The 20,000-nt window shown below is 44.6% G+C and overlaps 1 protein-coding gene across 1 annotated transcript in view; it reads right to left on the reverse strand.

Moving 5' to 3' along the window:
- Nucleotides 1–3,137: 3,137 nt before the first annotated feature.
- RBP2 (retinol binding protein 2) overlaps nt 3,138–20,000 on the reverse strand; it is a 24,013-nt gene continuing 7,150 nt past the window's right edge. Inside the window, exons 2-4 of the mRNA XM_008062880.1 lie at nt 12,223–12,401; nt 4,972–5,073; nt 3,138–3,415 (exon numbers count right to left, since the gene is read on the reverse strand). Of these exons, the coding sequence (XP_008061071.1) occupies nt 3,365–3,415; nt 4,972–5,073; nt 12,223–12,401 (332 nt within the window). The 3' untranslated portion in view covers nt 3,138–3,364. The remainder of the gene's footprint in view (nt 3,416–4,971; nt 5,074–12,222; nt 12,402–20,000) is intronic.

Consider the following 20,000-nt stretch of genomic DNA (forward strand, 5'->3'; position numbering starts at 1 on the left):
CAAAAAAAAAAAAAAAAAAGACTGTGTTTTGTATGAATGAGGCAGGATTTATCAGTGTGTTAGTCAAGTACCCTAACACACTGATAAATCCTGGAGACTCACCAGGGGAACTGGAGACAGTGCTGATTCCTGGGCCCTGGTCCTGACTTCAGAGTCAGAATTGGGGAGCAGGAATCTGTGTTTTAAATGAGTCCTTCTCTTTGATCTTCAAGTTTGAGAAAGAGTATAGGAAGGATCTCCATGTCAAGGCTTTTAAAAAGCAAAGAGTTTTCATGAAAGGGACCACCACATTATATATGTATGTATAAATATGTGGGCTAAGGCAGGAGAATGTGTGTGAGTGTGTGGAGAGAGAGAGAGAGAGAGAGAGAGAGAGAGAGAAAACTGACTGCTATTTCAGGCACTGTGTTAGGATCTTATTCATTCCTTTCTGCTCTCTACACAGCAGATTCTCTAGTCCTCATTTTACAGATGAGAAAATGGAGGCTCAGAAAGGAGTGACTGCTGCACAGTCACACACCTGGAAAGTGCCAGAGTCTGTGTTTGAACCAAGGGCTGATGCCAAAGTCCATGTTTGAGCCACCCTGCAAGGCTGCCTGTTTGTGAGCCTGGATTTCCATGGGAAGGGTTTTCTCTAACTTTTAAGAACTGGGCCCTTTGGTTGATAGCTAACCCCAACCACTCTCATGATATCCCTGGGTGCTGAGGTTTGAAGTTCTTTTCACTGGCCTCCCTCCTCCTCATTTTAAGCCCCAGATGGGTATTAAAAGGTGATGGTTTCCACTCTGTTCCCAACAAGGCTTGTCAATGCTGGAGTGAAGCATTCCTGCCATGGTTTGGGTTTGAAACAGACCAAGGGAACAGCTACATGTGGCAGGTGACTAGACCTATCCTATTCTCAGTGAGGATAGGAGTGGAAGGGAGGCCCTGGCCCAAAATAACTGCCCTGGGTTTGAAATGCAGCCTCAAATTTTACCACTTTGAGTTCAGATGCATTTTTTTTAGAAAAGAATTATCCATAGAATGACTACAGTCACTTCAGTCTTTCACAGGGTTGCAGGGAGGAGGATTGGCTTGGGCCAAGAGCAGCTGGCTGTGTTGGTCAGAGCAGGGTGGCTCAACTGAATAACTCATTCAGTTACTTTTCATTTGTGGAAAAAATATACTGAGGACATCCCACTTGGAAAATGAGAGTTTTAAATTATATCGTTGTTATCTGTAATCAAAAAAAGTGGTATGCATGGGTAAGAAATGAGTACAGTGCTTTCAAAACAGCCACGGAAGTCAAACTGTCAGGTGAAAGGGGCCCATGGTTTCACCCAACCATGGTGCAAGATTTTTTTCAGGGCTTTAGAAAGCCAATTCTCACTGTGAATTTCCAGGAAGGGGCTATAGTTCTCCAAATTTCAAAAGTTCATGTGACCATGAACATTTTCACAGAGTCTTGGGGGACTAATGTCTCCTAGAATACACTTTGCAAAACCAGAATAAAAAAAATCACTAATAACATGTAAACCACTTTCCAATTAGTGCCCAGTGGGCTTCAAGCACAATCTCATTCAATAGGGTTTTCTTGAGTGTAGACGAGAGGGTCATTTGAGGCTGTGGAGAGCACAGGCAAGACTGGGGAGAGCATTGGTAGGGGCCTGGGACTCCTGGGAAGCTCTGGCACGGTGGAGACAAAAGGCCCACTTCCCAGGCCCTTCGTTCTGTCTTCCATCTGTCCCGGAAGACGGGACCTGCACCTTCCAAGATGCTCCTCTTCCTCCCCAGTACCTCTCACCATCCTGACTACAAAGGCCATGCCCATGAGAGGACCTCTGCCTACCAGTTCCCTAGCCAGAATGAGGCTCCAGGCACTTTCCTGGCTTTCTTGCCGCAGGACTGTGGCACGGCTGCTAGGAAGCACAGCTTGCCAAGAGGCCATGGCATGGCCACTTGGTCAGAGTGCTTGAGCCAAGGCTGGTTTCGGGCCACATGGCGGGATTGCAGTCTTTCTCTCCATTCCCTCATCCCCTTGAGGGGGCCCAGGATCAATGAAAAGATCTGATTGTTCATATCATACCAGAGAGTGCTAACACCATGTGCTACCCCTCTGGGGATAAACCTGCTTTTCAAAGGAAATGCTCGTCTAATGTGGGACTCCAGGCCCTCTGCAGAGGGATGAGGGAGATGACTTTGACCTGCAGAACTCCTTAAACTCGGGAACTCATGAATGATCCATCACAAATCTGTTCCCATTAACCACTCTGTCCTTCCAGGTGCACAATTCCATTTGTATATCCAGCAGTAAAATACAATTCTGTTTAGAGTCATAAACCTAATGTTTTCTGAAAGCACCAGGAGGCCATGGAGGGATTAACCTGTCGCTGCTTAGCATCCACTCACCTGGACCCCTGAGATGGAGGGAGTTACTCAGTGGACAGACCAGAGCTAACGGGGATTGAGCACTTACTGTGTACCCGTTCCGAGCACTTTGTGCATATTAAATTGCTTAATCCTCACAGCAACCCAGTGGAGGAGATGATGGTTTTGTCTCTTTTCCATATTATAGGAGGAAAATGAGGACAGAGAGGCCTAATGACAGGCCCACTCCTGCTAAGAAATGGCGTGGCAGGGCTTGAACCCAGGTCTCCCCACCCCAGGGCCTGCAGCACCCTAGGGGGCAGTGGTTGAGAAGCCAAACTAAGGCTGTGTGATCATGTGCTTGGTGACGCCCTCTGCAGCACAGGGCTGAAGGGAGGAGGGTTGGCGTGGGCCAAGAGCAGCTGGCACTGCTGATCTGCTGAAGCTTTTAGGGGCACCTATGCCCAGGCTGCTCAGGGAGGTATATGCATCACAAAATAGAATTTTGGAAAAATAATGTGTGACCCAAAGGAATGACTCTCAAATGAGGGAGGATGACTCTCAAGCATCAGCAGGAGATGCTGTGTTGGTCAGAGAATGTTTCTGGGTAAAAGGCACTCTGCATGCCTCCCGCAACCCAACAAACAAACAAAAAAGAAGCAAAATAAAACAAATGGAAACAAATTAACAAGCATCAACAACAAAGCCATGCAAAAAACAAGGCAGTCAGTCAGTCACCTCTTCTGCCTTTTGGGTAAAACTGACAGCTAGAAACAAAGGGAGATAGATACAAAGCGTTTCAAAACATGGGAGTAATTTTTGTCTTTCCATTTAATGTTAAGTTTCAAAGGAGGAGATGTCTATCGTTGTTACACACACAGTCTGTTTCAAATCCATCCAGATGCCTTCGTGGGGCTCTGTCAGGAGTGGGAGCGCCCCCACAGCTGTGTCCCGAAGTCAGCAGAGGACTCTGCCTGGGAAGTGGGGGAGCACTTGCTGGACAGCATCATCATGGTCATCACTTCCTTTTGAACACTTGACGGCACACCTGGTCACCACAGGTCAGCTCCTGCAACGTTGGAAAGTGGGTAAGGGGCTAACAAGCCAAGCCTTCCTTCCGCCCAGCCCCCTGGCCCTCTTGGTGCCTGAGGGTGGGAGGTTGGAATAAAGAGGACACTTGGGCATTCTGGGCAAAGTGAATCTCACAGACTCAATCAGCTGGCATGGCCCGCAGGTGGCAGTAATTTGATTTTGACACTTGAATTGAGCTTGAACAACTATAAAAATGAAAAATGCTAAGAAATGACCCTCTTGGGCGGGATTTCTCCTACTCCCATGATTAAAACAACATCGCCTAATTTATAAAAGGCAAAGAAGCCATGAGCAAGGAAAGAATCTAGTGTGGAGGTGTTTGGAGGGTAAGGGCCGGGAAGATGCTGGCTGGTGAGGTGCCCCTCACCCTGTGGGCTTTCTGGCCTCTGGTGATCGGGTCACCAGCTGGCATGACACAAGTACCCACAGTATATGAACAGCAGAAGGGCTCCCCTGGGCCTTCCTGGGCAGCCCATAAGGTGCTGCTTTTCTTCCAGAGAGAGGGAGTTCCAGGATTTATTTGACTCTTACCTCCCCTTGAAGGAGAAGGGAAAAACATGAGTGTGGGGAGGACCCCCACAATCATTGCTGTTGACGATGAATCTATTGTCTAAGCCACAGGGACTGTTGGGGATTGCATTACAATTAAAAAAATCCATCATCCCAACCAGTGCAGGTAGGGAAAACCGTCAATAGAATACACAGTGAATGCCTTCCATATATCATCAGCTGACATTGCCTCTGAAATAAAGATCTCAGGTGAAGTGAGGTTGGCTCTGAAGGGCACCATAGCAACCTGTATACACTGACATTGGGGTTAGGTACCTGCCTGACTCTATAGGCAAATGAATAAAAGAATGAGTGAAGAGTCATTTGTCGAATGAGCCATTCATTTACAAATGAGCGGCTCAATGCATGACAGAGTGCAAAATTTTTCACCATTTGAATGCTTGACTCATAAATTGCCTTCAAGATTGAGGAATGAAAAATTAAGCTGTCTAGACAGATATAAGTTATTTAAGGATATCAGCTATTGTTCCTACTGCTCTGTTCTGGTACCAGATTGACCTAGAATGTTTTGGGGTCAGATGGACATCATGAAGAGAGGTCAGTGGCAGAGATGGTTCCCAGGCAGAGCCACCCCTCCTCTCCCCCTAATCCCTCCCAGGCTCCCATAATTATGGGAAGGATTGGTTCCATCTTCCTCCAGGGCACCTAAATTCTGAGACTCACATTTCTCCCCTGCTGGTCTTTAACAGGTTCCCTGCATTTCTCCTTGGATCTTGGCTTCCTAACTCAGCATTTTGAACTTTCTTTTTTAATCGCAGCCATTCACAGAAACAATCATATAGATTTCTTCCTGGAGTCCCCTGAGCCAGATGGGAATGGTTTTCTGACTATATGACCACATGTATTTGGTTGGAGCTCCAGGGAGGAGCACAGGGTCATTTTTCTTGTTACAGCGCCAGGTGAGGTGACCACAGTGAAGTTTGTAAGCATGACGGATGGAGCTGGGCAGACTCCAGGACTTACCAGGTATAGCTTGTCCCCCTCTACCCATTGCCTCCAGCCACGGTTCTCCTTCTCCCCCTTTTGCACGCACACAAGGACATCTCCTTCCCAGATGACCAGTGTCTGCAATGACAGATTCCCAGGCAAGTCAAACACATGGTCTCGAGGAACCGAACAAACTTAAATCCACAGCTGCAACTCTTGCAGCTATTTGGGGCCTCTGTTTGCCCACAGGCTGAGCCCTTGGTCTCAGGGAACCGAGATCTCTCCAATCTTATTTGCCTCATACACCCTCCCCTCCGTTCCAGCCAAACTAGTTTATCATGGCTTGTTCTGTTCTCTTTTAAGGAATTCTACTTTTCCATTTTCCATATGGTAAAGACAGCACTTCAAATCAGTGGGGGGAAAAATGATAAATTTGACTATATAATTATGTAAAATTTCTGGAAGGGGAAAATACCTCAAAGTCAACAGAGTAATAGCAAACTGGGGGGAAAATGGTAACATATATCAGCAAAGTTCTGATTTCCTTATATATAAAGGGCTCCTGTAAATCAATAAGAAAAAGATCACTAACTTAATAGCTCATGTCAACAAAGAACATGAACCAACAGCTTACAAGGGAAAAAAATAAACCCTAGCAGATGGCTTTTAAACATAAGAAAAGATATTCAACCTCACTTATAGTAAGAAAAATGTAAATTAAGACTTTGTTTTTCAGATATAATTCATCATATGGTCAAAAATCAGAGAGTCTGATAATACACTGAGCCGGAAGGGGTGTGGAGAGACAGACACCCTCATACATGGCAGGTGGGAATATAAATTGCTATAAATCTCTTTGGAGCGCAGTTTTATATTACCTTTCAAAATATAAAATTGCATATACTTTTTGACCTAGAAATTCTACTTCTGGGAATTTCTCCTGCAGGAATCACATTGTGAGGACTGTTACTGCAGGACAGTAATAAAGGCAAGAGTGCTCCATAACTCATCAGGGGGCTCCCAGAGGGTTCCAATGACAGCCTTCTCATCCAGAACCAGGAGGGTGGACCTACTTCTGGTCCTTGGCTTCCTACTGGCAGCAAAACTGATAGTTAGTAAGTAGCACGGGGCAACATCAGAGCTTGTGAGTGTAAGCTGACCAGCAGGTTGGAGAACCCAGAAGACTGCTGGACCACAAGAGCACTCAACCCCCTGTGCACATATTTGCAAATTATGCACTCCCCCCCGCAAGCTCCTCCTCTTTCTGTTTCCCTCACTTACTCCTCCTAATCTCTGCCTTGGTAAAATCTGCATCACCCCTAGTTGATCTTACAAGGACAGCCCCCTCAGTGCTCAAATTAGGCTTGCCCATGTACCTCCTGAGATGATTACATCATTCCCATCTAGGAAATGGTTTTTCGTCTGTGCTGTTCTACCTTGGGGATGACCCCGCTAATGACTGATTTTCTTCCAAGGATGTGCAAACCATATCACACCTCTATGAATAATATTATGCTAAGGACCAGACATTTACTTTCCTCCATATCTTGTAAAGACAGTTGGTGATAAACTGACCTATATTTTTTCCCCTCTGTCCTTGTACATTCAAACCTGATTTTTGGTACAAATCTGTTTTCTACAGATTGTTAAATCTACCTATTTCCAAAATAATATTTGACCTTGACCTTATTGAATATTTGATATACAATTTTATTCCTCCTCATTTTCCTCCCCAATACACTGCAGCATTGTTTCCGTCAGCAAAGGACTAGAAGCTTCATAAATTCTGTCAGTGGGTGGCTAGTTAAATATGGCGTGGTTCGTCCTTGCTATGTGGTCATCGAGAGAATATAGGCATAGTATATTTATGTTAAAAAAGCAAGGACCAGAGCCATGTGCATAACACAGGGAGGGGGGAGTGTATACACATACGTTTGTGTGTGCATGCTCTCTGCAAGGAGGTAAAAGAAGCCCTTGATAGTGACTGTCCCTGAGGAAGGAACTGAGAGGCTGGGGGCTAGGATGGGAAGAAAATTTTACTTTTTACCGTTTGAAATTTTTTTGTAACCATCTGCATGTATTCATATTCCCAAAGCTAATTTAAAAATAAAATTCTACATGTTTTGTTTTTTTTAAAAAAACTTCTTTCTCCTTCAGGACCACCCTAAACCTCATGTCTTTGAAGGTCTTGGAGAAGCTCAATCCACAGGTTGTTCTCCTTGCTTTTCTGGGAGGGAGATGTCTAGAATAATCATTTGCTCTTGCCTATCATCAACCTTGGATTCTGAAGTTTTGGTTTTTTTTTTCCAAATAGATGAGAAAGAACTCGTGTCTTCAATTTGGGCAAGGACTGCGTCTTTAGTTCTCCCTGCTCCCAGATTGCCTTGCACGTGACAGGCACCCAATGCATGTTGGTTAGAATGGACTTCTGTCTCTCCCAATAGATACTAAACTCCACGACGGATGCTACATCCGGTGTTCATTTCTGCAACACCAGACTCAGCACAGTGACCAGTAGTACTGAATGAATCTCTGATGGAATGATTTTGATTTTGTTGAAACAGAACTTGAGGTAAATCCCTGTCTCCTTGCCTTAGTTTCCATGGTCCCACCAGAGCGCACATATGTTCATCAACATGGACACTGTATGGTTGTTGTCCATCTACTTGTTTGTTTGTCTTCCCCATGAGGCTTGAGATGCCTGAGGGCAGAAAAGGGGGTCTGATTTATCATTTTATCTCTAGCTCCTGACTCAGCCCCAGCATGTAGCAGGGGCTTAGCAAATTTTGTGGAAGGAAGGAAGGAAGAAAGAAAGGAAGGAAGGAAGGAAGGAAGGAAGGAAGGAAGGAGAGAGAAAAACATTAGTGTATGGTGCCTGTCCCAATATTTTATTTTAATAACTCATATTGGACAGCAATATTAAAAGTTATTCTGACCCTAAAGTAAATTGGTTACTAATAAATCATGAAAATACTTACAGTTATGATAACCTTACTCCTGCATAAAACAGATTATAAGAAGCAGAAGGAAAGGTTAAATGAACAAAAATTCTGCAATTTAATTTGCTTTTAGCTGATGCCCTTCATCCCTGTACCGGAGGAGGTTTTAAAAAGAGACTCAATTGCCTTAAAATATCCTGAGGCTGAGGAGATAGACACAAGTGAGGAACCTCATTTCTTCTGAGCTAGGGGAGTACGTTCCAAGGGCAGGTGGTTGTGCGCAGGATTAGAGGGAAGCTGGGTTCCCATATGATTTCCTTGATCACAGTGTCCAAAGTTAACATCATCGAGAATGGCTCTTGATGGTAAATTAGATACAGATACTGTATCAGTGTTAAATTCTTAAAAGTTGATAACTACAATGTGGCTATATAAGAGAACGTCCTAATTCTGAGGACATACATACTAAACTATATAAGGGTAATGCGTTAGATTGTTCAGAAACAAAATATGCGTGTATTAGCGAGTGAGCGTGTGCAAATGATAAACCAAACAAAATGTTGTCAATAGTTTACTCTTGGTAAAGAGTGTACAGGTATTCTTTGTTACATTCTTATAACATTTCTGTAAATTTAAATCACTTCCCAATACATTTGTTTTTGTTATTTTTTGAGTCAGTGTCTCACTCTGTCATCCTGGATGGAGTGCAGTGGCACAATCACAGCTCACCACAGCTCCAACCTCCTGGGCTCAGGCTATACTTCTACCTCAGCCTCTCCCAGTAGCTGGGACTACAGGCATGCACCACCATGCCTGGCTAAATTTTTATTTTTGTAGAGATGAGACCTTGCTATGTTGCCTAGGCTGGTCTTGAACTCCTGTGCTCAAGCCATCCCCCTGTTTTGGCCTCCAAAGTGCTGGTATTATAGGCATGAGCCACTGCACCCAGCCCCCAATAAGTTTTTTTAAAAAGAAAAACAATAGCTCTTTAAAGTAAGACCATCGAAGGACATTATTGACATGCTTAACCCTCCCTCCTCAGCACACTTGCCCTCACTCAAGAGTTCTTCGATCTTCTGTAGGGCCTGGGCCCTCCTCTGGCTGTCCCCGAGCGCCACCCCTGGAGGAGGCAAGTAGTTCCTGACTACACCACCATCCCTCTTCTGAGCATTCCCATCTCCTCCCGGAATCACAATGGCATTATTGGCTCCAACTGTCATTGTCTATACCTGCTTTTCCCTGCCCTGACAATCTTCCCCAATTTCCATTACTTATTTTATTACTGAGATAGAGTTCACTCTTTTACGGCATACAATTTAGTAGTTTTTAGTATTCAAGGTGGTGTAACCATCACTACTTAAATCAAGGGGATTTTTGTCACCTCCAAAAGGAGCCCTGTACCTATTAGCAGTCACGATTCATTTCTTCTGTCCCTTCGGCCTGGGCACTTTCTGTCTCTATGAATTTACCTATTATGAACATTCTGTATAGATCATACAGCATGTGACCTTGCGTGTGTTGCTTCTCCCACTGAGCATATTTTCTTTTTTGGGGGGGGGAGGAGTCAGAGTCTTACTCCGTCGCCCAGGCTGGAGTGCAGTGGCATACTCACGGCCACCCCAGTCTTGACCTGCTGGGCTCAGGCGATCCTGCCACCTCAGCCTTCCACACCTGGCTAATTTTTGATTTATTGTAGTGATGAGGTCTCGCCAAGTTGCCTGGGCTAGTCTTGAACCCGTGGGTTCAGGCAATCTGCTCGCCTGGGCCTCCCAAAGCGCTGGGATTATAGGCTGAGCCACCAAGCCCAGCCCACTGAGCATATTTTCAAAGTTCATTCATGTTGTAGCATAAATCAGCACTTCATCCTTTCTTATGACTGCATGATACTCCATATTCCATAATGTAGACATCAATTACTTATTGCAATTTAATTTAATTTTGGTGTAGCTTGTGTAGTTTTGAAAGGGGATTTAAACTGTCTTAGAAACAAGTCAGGATAGGAAGTTAGAAATATATATGACCCACAGGAAGAAAGAAGGGAGTTCTTGGATTCCTCAGGGAAGAGTTGACCCCATGACCATCCTGTTTTCAATGCTTCTGCCCTGGGCTGGCATAGAACTGGGCACTACAGGGCACTCTTTGTTGGAGGCTGGGCAAACTGTTCTGGGTCCTTCTCATGTTTGTGTGTGTGTTTGTGTGCGCATGTGCGTACAGGCATGTTTATTCACTCTCCCACTTTCTGCTTCAGGTAAAGAGGAGACAAGCTATACAGAAGAGGACTGTCTCTCTCTCTGCAGAGCTGAGAACACTGGTCCTGGAGAGGGGAAGGAGAATGGCAGGTGTAGAGGCCAGAGAAGGGTAGGAATGCTGTTAACAGGTGGAATTCCTTTAAGAGTCAGGAAGGGTTGGAGGGACATGATTTATTTCAGGAAGAGTGAGTTCTGTACCACAGAGGTGATAAAGGATCAAGACAGAGCACCCACACCCAAAACTGAAAGGTGAGGGAAAATGAATTATTTTGCACTGATTAGGTTGGAACAGCAGAGTGAGTCAGAAATTCCGAAACAAATTTTCCTAGCATCCTGGTGTCTGACAAATTGGCCTTTCAGCCACACAGTTCAGAAGTTCAGAACAGGCTTATTGATCCATCATCCCCTCAGGGAGGGGTTCTAGAAGTGGACATTCCAGGGACTGGAAGCTTATGCTCTCATGCCAAGACTGCTCTGATGAAAGAATTTCCAATATGCTTTTCATTTCCCTACTTTTCTTTAGCAAGGAACACTAAATATAGTTCAACCTTGACTTGATGGCTGATACTATCAATGCTGTAGGACAACTTGACTGAGAAATAAAATGTGTCCAGCTCTCTTGACTTTACAAGTCATCACCAAAGAATAATAACAGTTTTTCTTCTTCACCCCTGGAAAGGAGCCAGAGCTCATGCGACTTGCTTTAGGAGAGGGTTGAGAACTCTGACTTTGAAAGAGCTCCTGGAAGTACAAGGTGAGAATCTGAGGGTGGTGGCATGACTTGGGGAAAATTGGGGCTTATGGTGAGAGGGGCAGGGGAGGGTGGAGCGTGTTGTTTCACTGTGACACTCAAGGGCTAGCCCTTTGTAGGGGTGAGAGCCTGGGTACTGGACACAGAGTACTCAACTTTGCCCTCCAACAGCTTGGGAGCCAGGACAGAGATTCCAGCGGCTGAGATGACACAGAGGGAAAAGGTACTATGAGTATTCAAACTGCCTACCCTCGTATAAACTGCACGGCCATGGACAGTAAACAGCCAATGGCAACTGTGATAAATGACAAACCAGGAACACTTCCAAACCTCCTGGGCTGCATATCCCTGGGGTTCTTTATGACGCCACAGTTGGGGTGGTGGAAACCTTAAATATAGCTGAGATTGGGTTTCTCCTATTTCTGTTTGGTGGGAACTGACCAGGTGTAATTTGATTTGGAAAACCAAAGACAGACACACTGAGCATGAATGTGAGCATAAGGGGGAGGTCATGGGACTGGGATACCACACAGTGACGCTGGGGAGAGCTGCTGTTACCCCCCTCTTCCCCTGCACCACCCCACTTCTCCCTGCCAGGCTCTACCTTAGTTGCAAACAGCTCCTCTGGACAAGGGCCTGCTCAGAATTGTTTTCTGCTTCCTTTCAGGGTCCTACCTACATTCAAATGGCCAAAAGTCTGGTCTTCTGTTGCATGAAGGATTTCATCCTGTGGGGTAAGGTAATGCTAGGACAGAAGCCACAATCTCACCAGAGACTCCTCCAAGCTACCAGGACTAAACAAAATTTGATTTCATTAAGTCAACTGATATTTTGTTTTATTTGCATCATACTTTTATAACAAAAAAATTACATTATTTGGGATCACCTAAGATTGAGATATTTTATATAAAAAAAATCTGCATTCTCAACATCTCTTTAAAAATAATCTGGCACAGTGAGACTTCATTCCTCCAGAGTAGTGTTTGGCTGGAGCCGGGCAGAGTTGTTCCCTTTATATGAAACGATACTAGCCAGCTGGCCACAGGCACTGTCCCTCCCTGTGATAGTCCATCTTGCCCTCTCTTTTTTTTGCCTGCTAAGCCCATGTCTGTGTATGACCCTTAGGCCCCTGTCTTAAATTCTGGAGAGGGAGAGGTTTTAATCTCTCCTCAGCCTCCTTCCTTCTACTAAACTTTCAGTAATTGCTCATTGCCGGCATCATTAAGTCCATTCTGGTTACCCTTTCCTGATCATTCTCAGGTTTTTTCTGTCATTTTTTCATCATGAAACCAAACAGCCAACCCTTGCACAGAGTGTACAAATGAAAAACACAAGCCCAGGTCAGTACCTTAACATCCCGATTATCCAGGCCCTTCGTGTACTCATTAAACTCCACTCCAACAGTGAAATCCACATCATAGTTGCGAAACGTGCTGGTGGTTTTTGTTTTGAAGTTATCACCGTCTTGATGGATAATCTTTGTCTGAGTCAGACGCACTGCAATCGTGCGGGTGGGAAAATCAATATCTGTTGGCAAAGGGAGTTGTGGAGATTATGATGTACTCAGCCAGACTCATTCATTTCTTTAATAAGGGCAAGCATGCAGGACCAGAGACACAGATCTTGGACAGGCCACATGTCTTTGCTTAAGTGGGAAACAAGTGTTGTCTTAGACGTGGCCAAGTTGGCATCTCAGTCAATTGCCAGGAAATGTAGGAGTCTCCTGGCCGTGCCTCAGGAACCCCGATGGGAGGTAGATGTAGCAGGTTGGGCACACACACACCCATGTGCATACACACACATGCACACACACACACATCCCTCCACCACAGCAGTTCCATTCTCTCCATTTGACACATTGAGATTCCTCCTAAGAGTTTGCTGCTCAAAAAGATCTCAAGATTTGAAAGAAAGAAGACTTTGACAACCACTGGTCTTAATCATGGATGAAGATGGAACTTTTGTTACTGCCCACAGCATGGAGAGATATTTACAGACTTCCATTTTTAAAGTGGATTGGAGGCTGTCCTGCCTCAGTTTTGAACACCCAGTACAGTTTAAAGCATGTTCTAGATAATAAACACTCGCTCAGAGATTTCTCTTGCTGTTTTTAGAGGAAAAGTTAATGATTATTTACATTTTTATTATGAAAAGTTTTAAATGAATCAAAGAAGCATTAAATTTCCTATGCTTTGTAATCTTACAATAAGAAGCTAAGCACTAAGCCCACCCACTTGCTAATTTCTGGTAGAGCATAAAATGTCACTCAAGCCAAAAGGTTCTTGTTCTGTGGAATAGATCTAGAAATAGAGAATAATTCTGGAATTGCTAAGTTTCTGTTCTTTCTTTCTCACTACATCTCCCAGGGTGGAGTGTAATGGCATGCTCATGGCCATCCCAGCGTTGACCTGCTGGGCTCAGGTGATCCTTCTGCCTCAGCCTTCCAAGTAGCTGGATCTACAGGCTCATGCTATCACACTTGGCTATATATATATTTTTTTTAATGTAGAGACGAGATCTTGCCAAGTTGCCCAGGCTGGTCTCGAACCCATGGGCTCAGGCAATCCTCTCACCTCAGTTTCTATTCTTTCTATGAACATCATCAAGCTCTTGGTCCTTAGTCAAATCAAATCTGATTCCCTTTATGCCTGTGAATTGATATCTTTGGATGCCAATCTAAATCCTTAATTTATTTTTCGAGAAAATCCACCTAGAAGATTTTCAAAAACAGTAAGATTGATTCTATTAAAGCCCAAGGGTAATAATAAACTCAAGAGTAAGAATAGGCCAGTCTCAGTGACTAAGCCTGCAACCCCAGCACTTTGGAAGGCCGAGGCGAGTGGCTTCCCTGAGCCTGCGGGTTTGAGACCAGTCCGGGCAACTTGGCAAGACCTCATCTCTAGAATAAATAAAAAATTAACCGGACATGGTAGCACATGCCTGTAGTTCCAGCTACTTGGAAGGCTGAGGTGGAAGGATCGCCCGAGTACAGTAGGTCAACACTGGGGTGGCCAACACTGGGGTGACTGTGAGCATGCCACCGCATGCCAGCCTGGGCAATAGAGTGAGACTCCAACTCAAAAAAAAAAAAAAAAAAGAGTAAGAATAGTTCCAATGTATTGAGTGTTATTTCTCTGAGAATTCCAGCCCCACCTTTATGGAAGGTAGGTGGATACATTTCACATTGTGCGCTGTCTGGTGCAGGACAAACTCTATATTGTGGCCATGAGAGACAGCAGTAGGTATTAGCAAGCTCCTCTCCGTTTGGAGAACTGACACCTCTGCTGACCTTCCCATGTTAGCCAAGTATTACCTGCTCCCATAGCCTTTCTGACCCATTGCCTTTTGATTCTGTCTTTGGTCCCTATCACTCCTGTTCTCCCAAAGGACCAAGGAAAGGCCAAGCTAGCCACTTGGACCTCATTTTGGGTCAGGAGTTTGGCCACAGCTGGGAATACACAACAAAATCACAACACCATTGGGAAGGGTGTTGGCTAGTTGGTTGGACCCTACATTGTAAAAAATCAGATTTGAGCACGAGGGAATAATTTTCAGTAACATTAGCTAGCCCAGGAGGCAAAAAGGATTGCTTACCTGTATCCTAAGTTGAAAAGAGAAATAGCTTCAAGTTGGCATGAGCTGGTACATGAACACCAGTGTCTTGCTCACCTATCATTCCCTACTACCAGCTGAGTACCTGCCACGTCTAAGTATTTACCAGTGGGTCCCAAATCTGGCTACCCTTCAGGATTGCCAAGGAAGATGTAGACACTGCAGATTTCTGGGTCCTATCCCAGGCCCAGAGTCTCCAGGTGGTAGAGTCCAGTGATTTTAGATTATGGATTTTTGTCATTGGAGGCAGTTTGGAGAAAGACTTCATGGCTCAAAAAATTTGAAAGCTACTGTCCAAGCTCCTACTTGTCATGTCAGTGATGATGAAGTGGAGACCTAGAGAAGCTGGGTGACTTGTCTAACCATATGTGGCTGAAATAACAATCACAAGGGCTTGGATGGATGTGTAGAGAGATCAAGATGGGAAGAGAAAGCTTGGGTGGCCAGGGAAGTTAAAGAGAGACTCATTTTATGGGAGAACATACTGAGCTGGATTTTAGTCAAGGTGAATCTGTGGGCCATGCTGTGTGGACCCTTGGAAATATTGGAGTGTCAACTCAGACACTTTTTAGAACCAACCAGAGATGGTGCCCCATGGTGGAACCTCCCTTGGGAAAACTTGCTCACTTTATCCTCTAAGCCAACCCACAAGGTAGGTACTATATTACTTCCATTTTACCAATGGTGAAACTGCCTCGAAGAAGTTGTGCCACGTGCCGTGAATTATATCATGAGGAAGCAATGAAGGTGGTATTTGACCTCAGGACAGTCTATCTCCAGGGCTGAAGCTATGGGCCTCAAGCTCTGGCATGGCCCACTTAGGCCACTTGCATGTGTGCACTTTTTGTAGCTGACCGAGATACTGGCAACTTATGATTTAAGTTTCCCCTGGAGTCACAGAGACTTTTGGATTCAGCTGGATGGGTCCTCCTTGTTTGAAGCAGTTTTTGTTTTTCAGGGCCCTTGCATTCTGTCCTCCCCAAATGGCAACTGTTTTCTAAGCCCAGAGCTCTATAATAAGTCAGCACTGGAGCAATCGCACTGTAAACCCTGTACCTTCTCTGACAGCTCGTTTAGCTTCGGCTCTGTGGCTTATGGAATTGTATGTGAGCGCATCCAAGCCACAGAGCCTGCGGGCCAGGGAGTGCATGGTGACATCAATGCTCTCTTGGCTGCCTTTGGTGCCGTGAGCACCTTTAGTGCCCTTGGCCAGCATCCATAAAACCCAGGGTTCCCCACTGTGTTTGCCATGGGATGCAGCTCTGTTTGGTGGTCCACAAAAAAAAAAAATGGGCTTATGATCCAATAAGTTTGGGAAATGAGGAATTAAAACCAAGAGAAACGAGTTTCTGCACTGAAGATTTTCACAAAGCCTTTACGATAGGAAAGATGCTTTATAACTAGAAGTTGGGGGGAAGGGGGATATAGGATAGCCTTTCAAAATCTTACATGGCCATAGAACCCTTCTGTGGAGGGACACACAGCTGGCTGGATGATCCATACAACATGATATGGAAAGGGCTGACAAAACCCCTATCTAAGACACTTATCTCAGCCACCTTGGTGCTGTGATCATGGAAATGTCTATTTAGTTTTTCTTCCTTCAAGGCAACTGCTGGCCTGTTTAGACAGGGTCAAGTAAGTGGTCGAGCATTTCTGACTTAAAAATGAATGCATCCTTAAAATCGCTACAGCCATTGAAGAATGCCCTCCATGTTCTAGTCAGTATAAGCAAGTGCTTGGGGCAGGCAGAGGAGCTGGCAAGAAGTAGGCACGTCACACTCCAACTCATGTTTCTCTCCTTCTGCCCCACAGATAGTCTAGCAATCAGGGGACGTCTGCACGTCCAGTTTCAGTCCCATTACTGGACAGTTGGGTACAGATCTAGAAGCAACAGAGGATGGTGGCCATAAGTGGAGCTATTACAAGGGGATTCCCTCCCAAAATGGAATTATCTTTTGGAGGGCAGGTCCCTTGGAGTAAAGGCTTCCCTCACTAGGCAAGTGTTCTAGGAACCCATTGGCATCAGTGTACCAGCTACTGCTGTTGTGAGAGGCTGTGTTGTGGAAGAAACATCCTGAGTTGTGGCAAACAGTTAACTGATTCTTCCACCATGACAATGCACCTGTTCATACCACACTGAGTGTTCAGCAGTTTTTGATCAAAAAAGGCCGGACTCCCATGTCCCACCTTCCCCATTTACCCGCTCTTGCCCTGAATGACAATTTTTTTTTTCCTGGATGAAAAAAGTCCTTAAAGGGAAACATTTTGCTGACATAGAAGAGGCGAAAAAAAAATCTAGCAGAAGCACTAAAAGGCATCAAAATGGACGAGTTCAAAAACTGGTTTGAGCAGTAGAAAAAGCATCTTGATAGGTGACTGAAGTTTAAACATGTAAGAATAAATCTACCATTTTTTATAAATGAATTTCCATTTGGGGAAGCCCCCTTGTATTCGCTGCACCAGCTTGTTGTGAGCATTCTATTTGATGGTGTTTGTGAAGAGCTTTGCCTGGTGGCTGGCGGCCAGTGGTAATGGCTCCATAAGTGGTAGTGGCCATCTTCAAAATCATCACTATGAGGCCCCTCATCTCACAGGCAAGTTTCCTCAGAGTCCTTTACATTTTCCCAGATACTCTTCAAACATTTGCTCCCTGAATCCCTGCCACTCTCCTCTCAGCTTTCCAAATCCCACAGGGGCCAGTCCCAGCCTTGCCTCTTCTGGCTTCCTACGCTTTCTTACCTCCTTTCCTTATCTGCTATCCAGGCCACACTGTTTTACCACACCCTCTCCTCCCAAGACACTACTTAATATTTTCCCCTGGCATTTTTATGGAGCTGGTTATTCTTTCCTCTATGGTATCACTTCCATGAGGACAAGGACAATGCTGTCTCCTTGGTCTGTATCTTCCCAGTAGTACAAGGCACAGAGATAGGTGCTCAGATACCATGGATTGGTTAATGGAGGCAACATGGTCCAGGACAGTGGTTCTCAAAGGGAGTTTTAAGGGCTGGCAGCAGCCATCAGCACCTGGGAACCTGTTAGAAATGCAAATTCTGGGGCCCACTCCAGACTTACTAAATAGGAGTTCTGCTGGCTGGACCTTGCTTGTTCTTACAAGACTTCCAAGTGATTCTGTGCATGTTAATGTTTAGAACCACTGGTATAAAAGAATGAGGGTAAGGGGCAGATCTGGATACAATCCTGTCCCTTATTTCTCAGTCATGTGACCTGGGAGAAGTAACTTTCCCTTTCTGGGAAAATGAAGAAAAGAATGCTCACTTCATAGAATATCTGTAGTGTGGGTTCAGTAAAAATGATGGTAAAATGCTCTACACAGTACCAAGGAGAGTGTGGGTATTAAATGCACATTGGCGTCTGCCCTTGACCTTGTCTATTTGAGTCAGATAGGGACCAGGCCAGCATTCAGTCCAGAGTAGATTTTCAGGTCATATGTGTGTATCTCCATGGCTGTCTGCACTCTGTGTAGTTCAAGGGGTCTGGACTCTGAGGAAGCAGTGGCAATGGTGGCTGACCACTTCCTTACGCTCATTGCCTTGGTCTGTCATGCAAGAGCTTTATCTAGCTTGGCGAAACATTTCTCTGCATAGAGCAGCTTTTCGATGCTGCAGCTTGATGATGAGTAGTGGCAACTTGTTCCTGCTCTAGCCTTCTGTGCTGAGGTCCAAGCTGTGCTAAACCACAGTGCCGAGCTATAGTCAGGTGATGGGAAAAGAGAAACCAGAGGTCATCTCTCACAAAGGGGAGGACTCCAGGCAAATCTACTGAAGAAGAATTGAACATTTACAGAGAAATTTAGAACTGAAGTGTCTCTCTGAGAGCAAGTCTATTTTCACTCTGTGGATGGATGTGGAAACTGAGGCACTGAGAATTTAAGTGGTGAGTTCGGCATCACCCAGTTAGGATAGAGCTCCAGATCGTTTCTCTGCAAACACATTCTGTTTGTCATTCACAACTAAGGCCCGCTGATAAACATTATTGTTTGTCCCCGATTGCTTAGAAAAGTGGATCACAGCTAAAAATGTCTGTTGCTGAGAGGACTGGTTTGTCTTGGAAACACCATCCCTAGTCAATCTTTCTGACCAGTGACGGGGGAATCTTATTAGGAGACTATGCAAATGGCATCAAGCATCACTTCTCCTCTGAACTGAAAAATGGCTTGGTCTCTTAGCCACCCTTTAGCGTTTGCACAGGCCAGTAAATCATGTCACCTCTGCTCCACCTCAGGGAAGAGAGCCAAATGTTCTGTTGGTGGATTCATGATATTTCTAATCAAAAGGGTTTAACTGCAGCTGTAGAACACACACACACACACACACACACACACACACACACACACACACACACACACACACACACAAACTCTACAAAAAAACTTCCTCTTTATACTTAGCAGAGAAAATTATTTTCCTGATAAAATATTTTAACACCAGGGTTATCAAGTATGTTTTATCTGCTTTTCTGGATTAAAGGTATCTCTGAGTCTGATTTATAGCCAGGTGAAATGAAATTCTATCTCAGAAGGAAAGGTCCAAAGGCAAGCTATTTCTGAATAATATATATGGCTTATAGCTGCTGAAGCAAGAAAAAAACAACAACACTGAAGTGACTTTATTAAAGCATACTTTTCATAACTGCATTTTGAACAATGCAAGCCATAAAGTTGAAATATGAGTATGCTACCTAACATTAAAATGCTTTGTAATGTGCTTGTGAAAAAAGCTAAAGTTGCAGGCTGAAAGGGCAGGTGCTCTTTGTAAATTAAAGAGCAGAGAGGCACAAGTATTCATCATATGAAATCCGAGAGCCATTCAAAGAGCAGCGTCCATGGACTTCGAACCTGGACTCTAATTCTCAAATCATCGATACTTGTAGGCAATTGTGAGAAGCAGAGTAGAAGAGCAATCTTCTCCTCTTTTCCATGCCATTTACTCCTCCAGAGAACACATTTAGAGAGAAATTAGCCTGACTCCCTGCCTGCCTTCTCTCACTCCCTCCTGGACACTGGAGGCGGGTTGGAGGCCTTGGGGTGCCTTCCTGTTCCCTGTACACTCTTTCTCCTCCTCACTCATAGCCTAGCTCTCCTCATTGGAATGGAAGTGCTGCCAACACATGCAAGGGAAGACCAGTACGAAGGGACCACACTTATCATCACCTGGGTTTTTTTCATCCCTTGACACTTTCCCTTTTGAAAGTCCACCCAGGTATCACATGGTTCAAGCAGAGACTTTGGTATATAAGTTGACTGACTTGTGAGCACCAATAGGAATCCAAATTTTGAAATAAATTCATCCTTGGTTCATGAGACATCTATCTATCTATCTATCTATCTATCTATCTATCTATCTATCTATCTATCTATCTATCTACCTACCTATCTATCCATCCATCCATCATTAATCTAGCCATCTGTCCTTCCATTCATCCATGCATCCAACTATCCATCCATTCATATATTCATCCATCCACCCACTTATTGTTATCCAGGGACTC

Source organism: Carlito syrichta, unplaced genomic scaffold (genome assembly GCF_000164805.1).
Source record: "Carlito syrichta isolate Samal-C Ts95f unplaced genomic scaffold, Tarsius_syrichta-2.0.1 Scaffold305874, whole genome shotgun sequence".
In the NCBI taxonomy this organism is placed as follows: domain Eukaryota; kingdom Metazoa; phylum Chordata; class Mammalia; order Primates; family Tarsiidae; genus Carlito; species Carlito syrichta.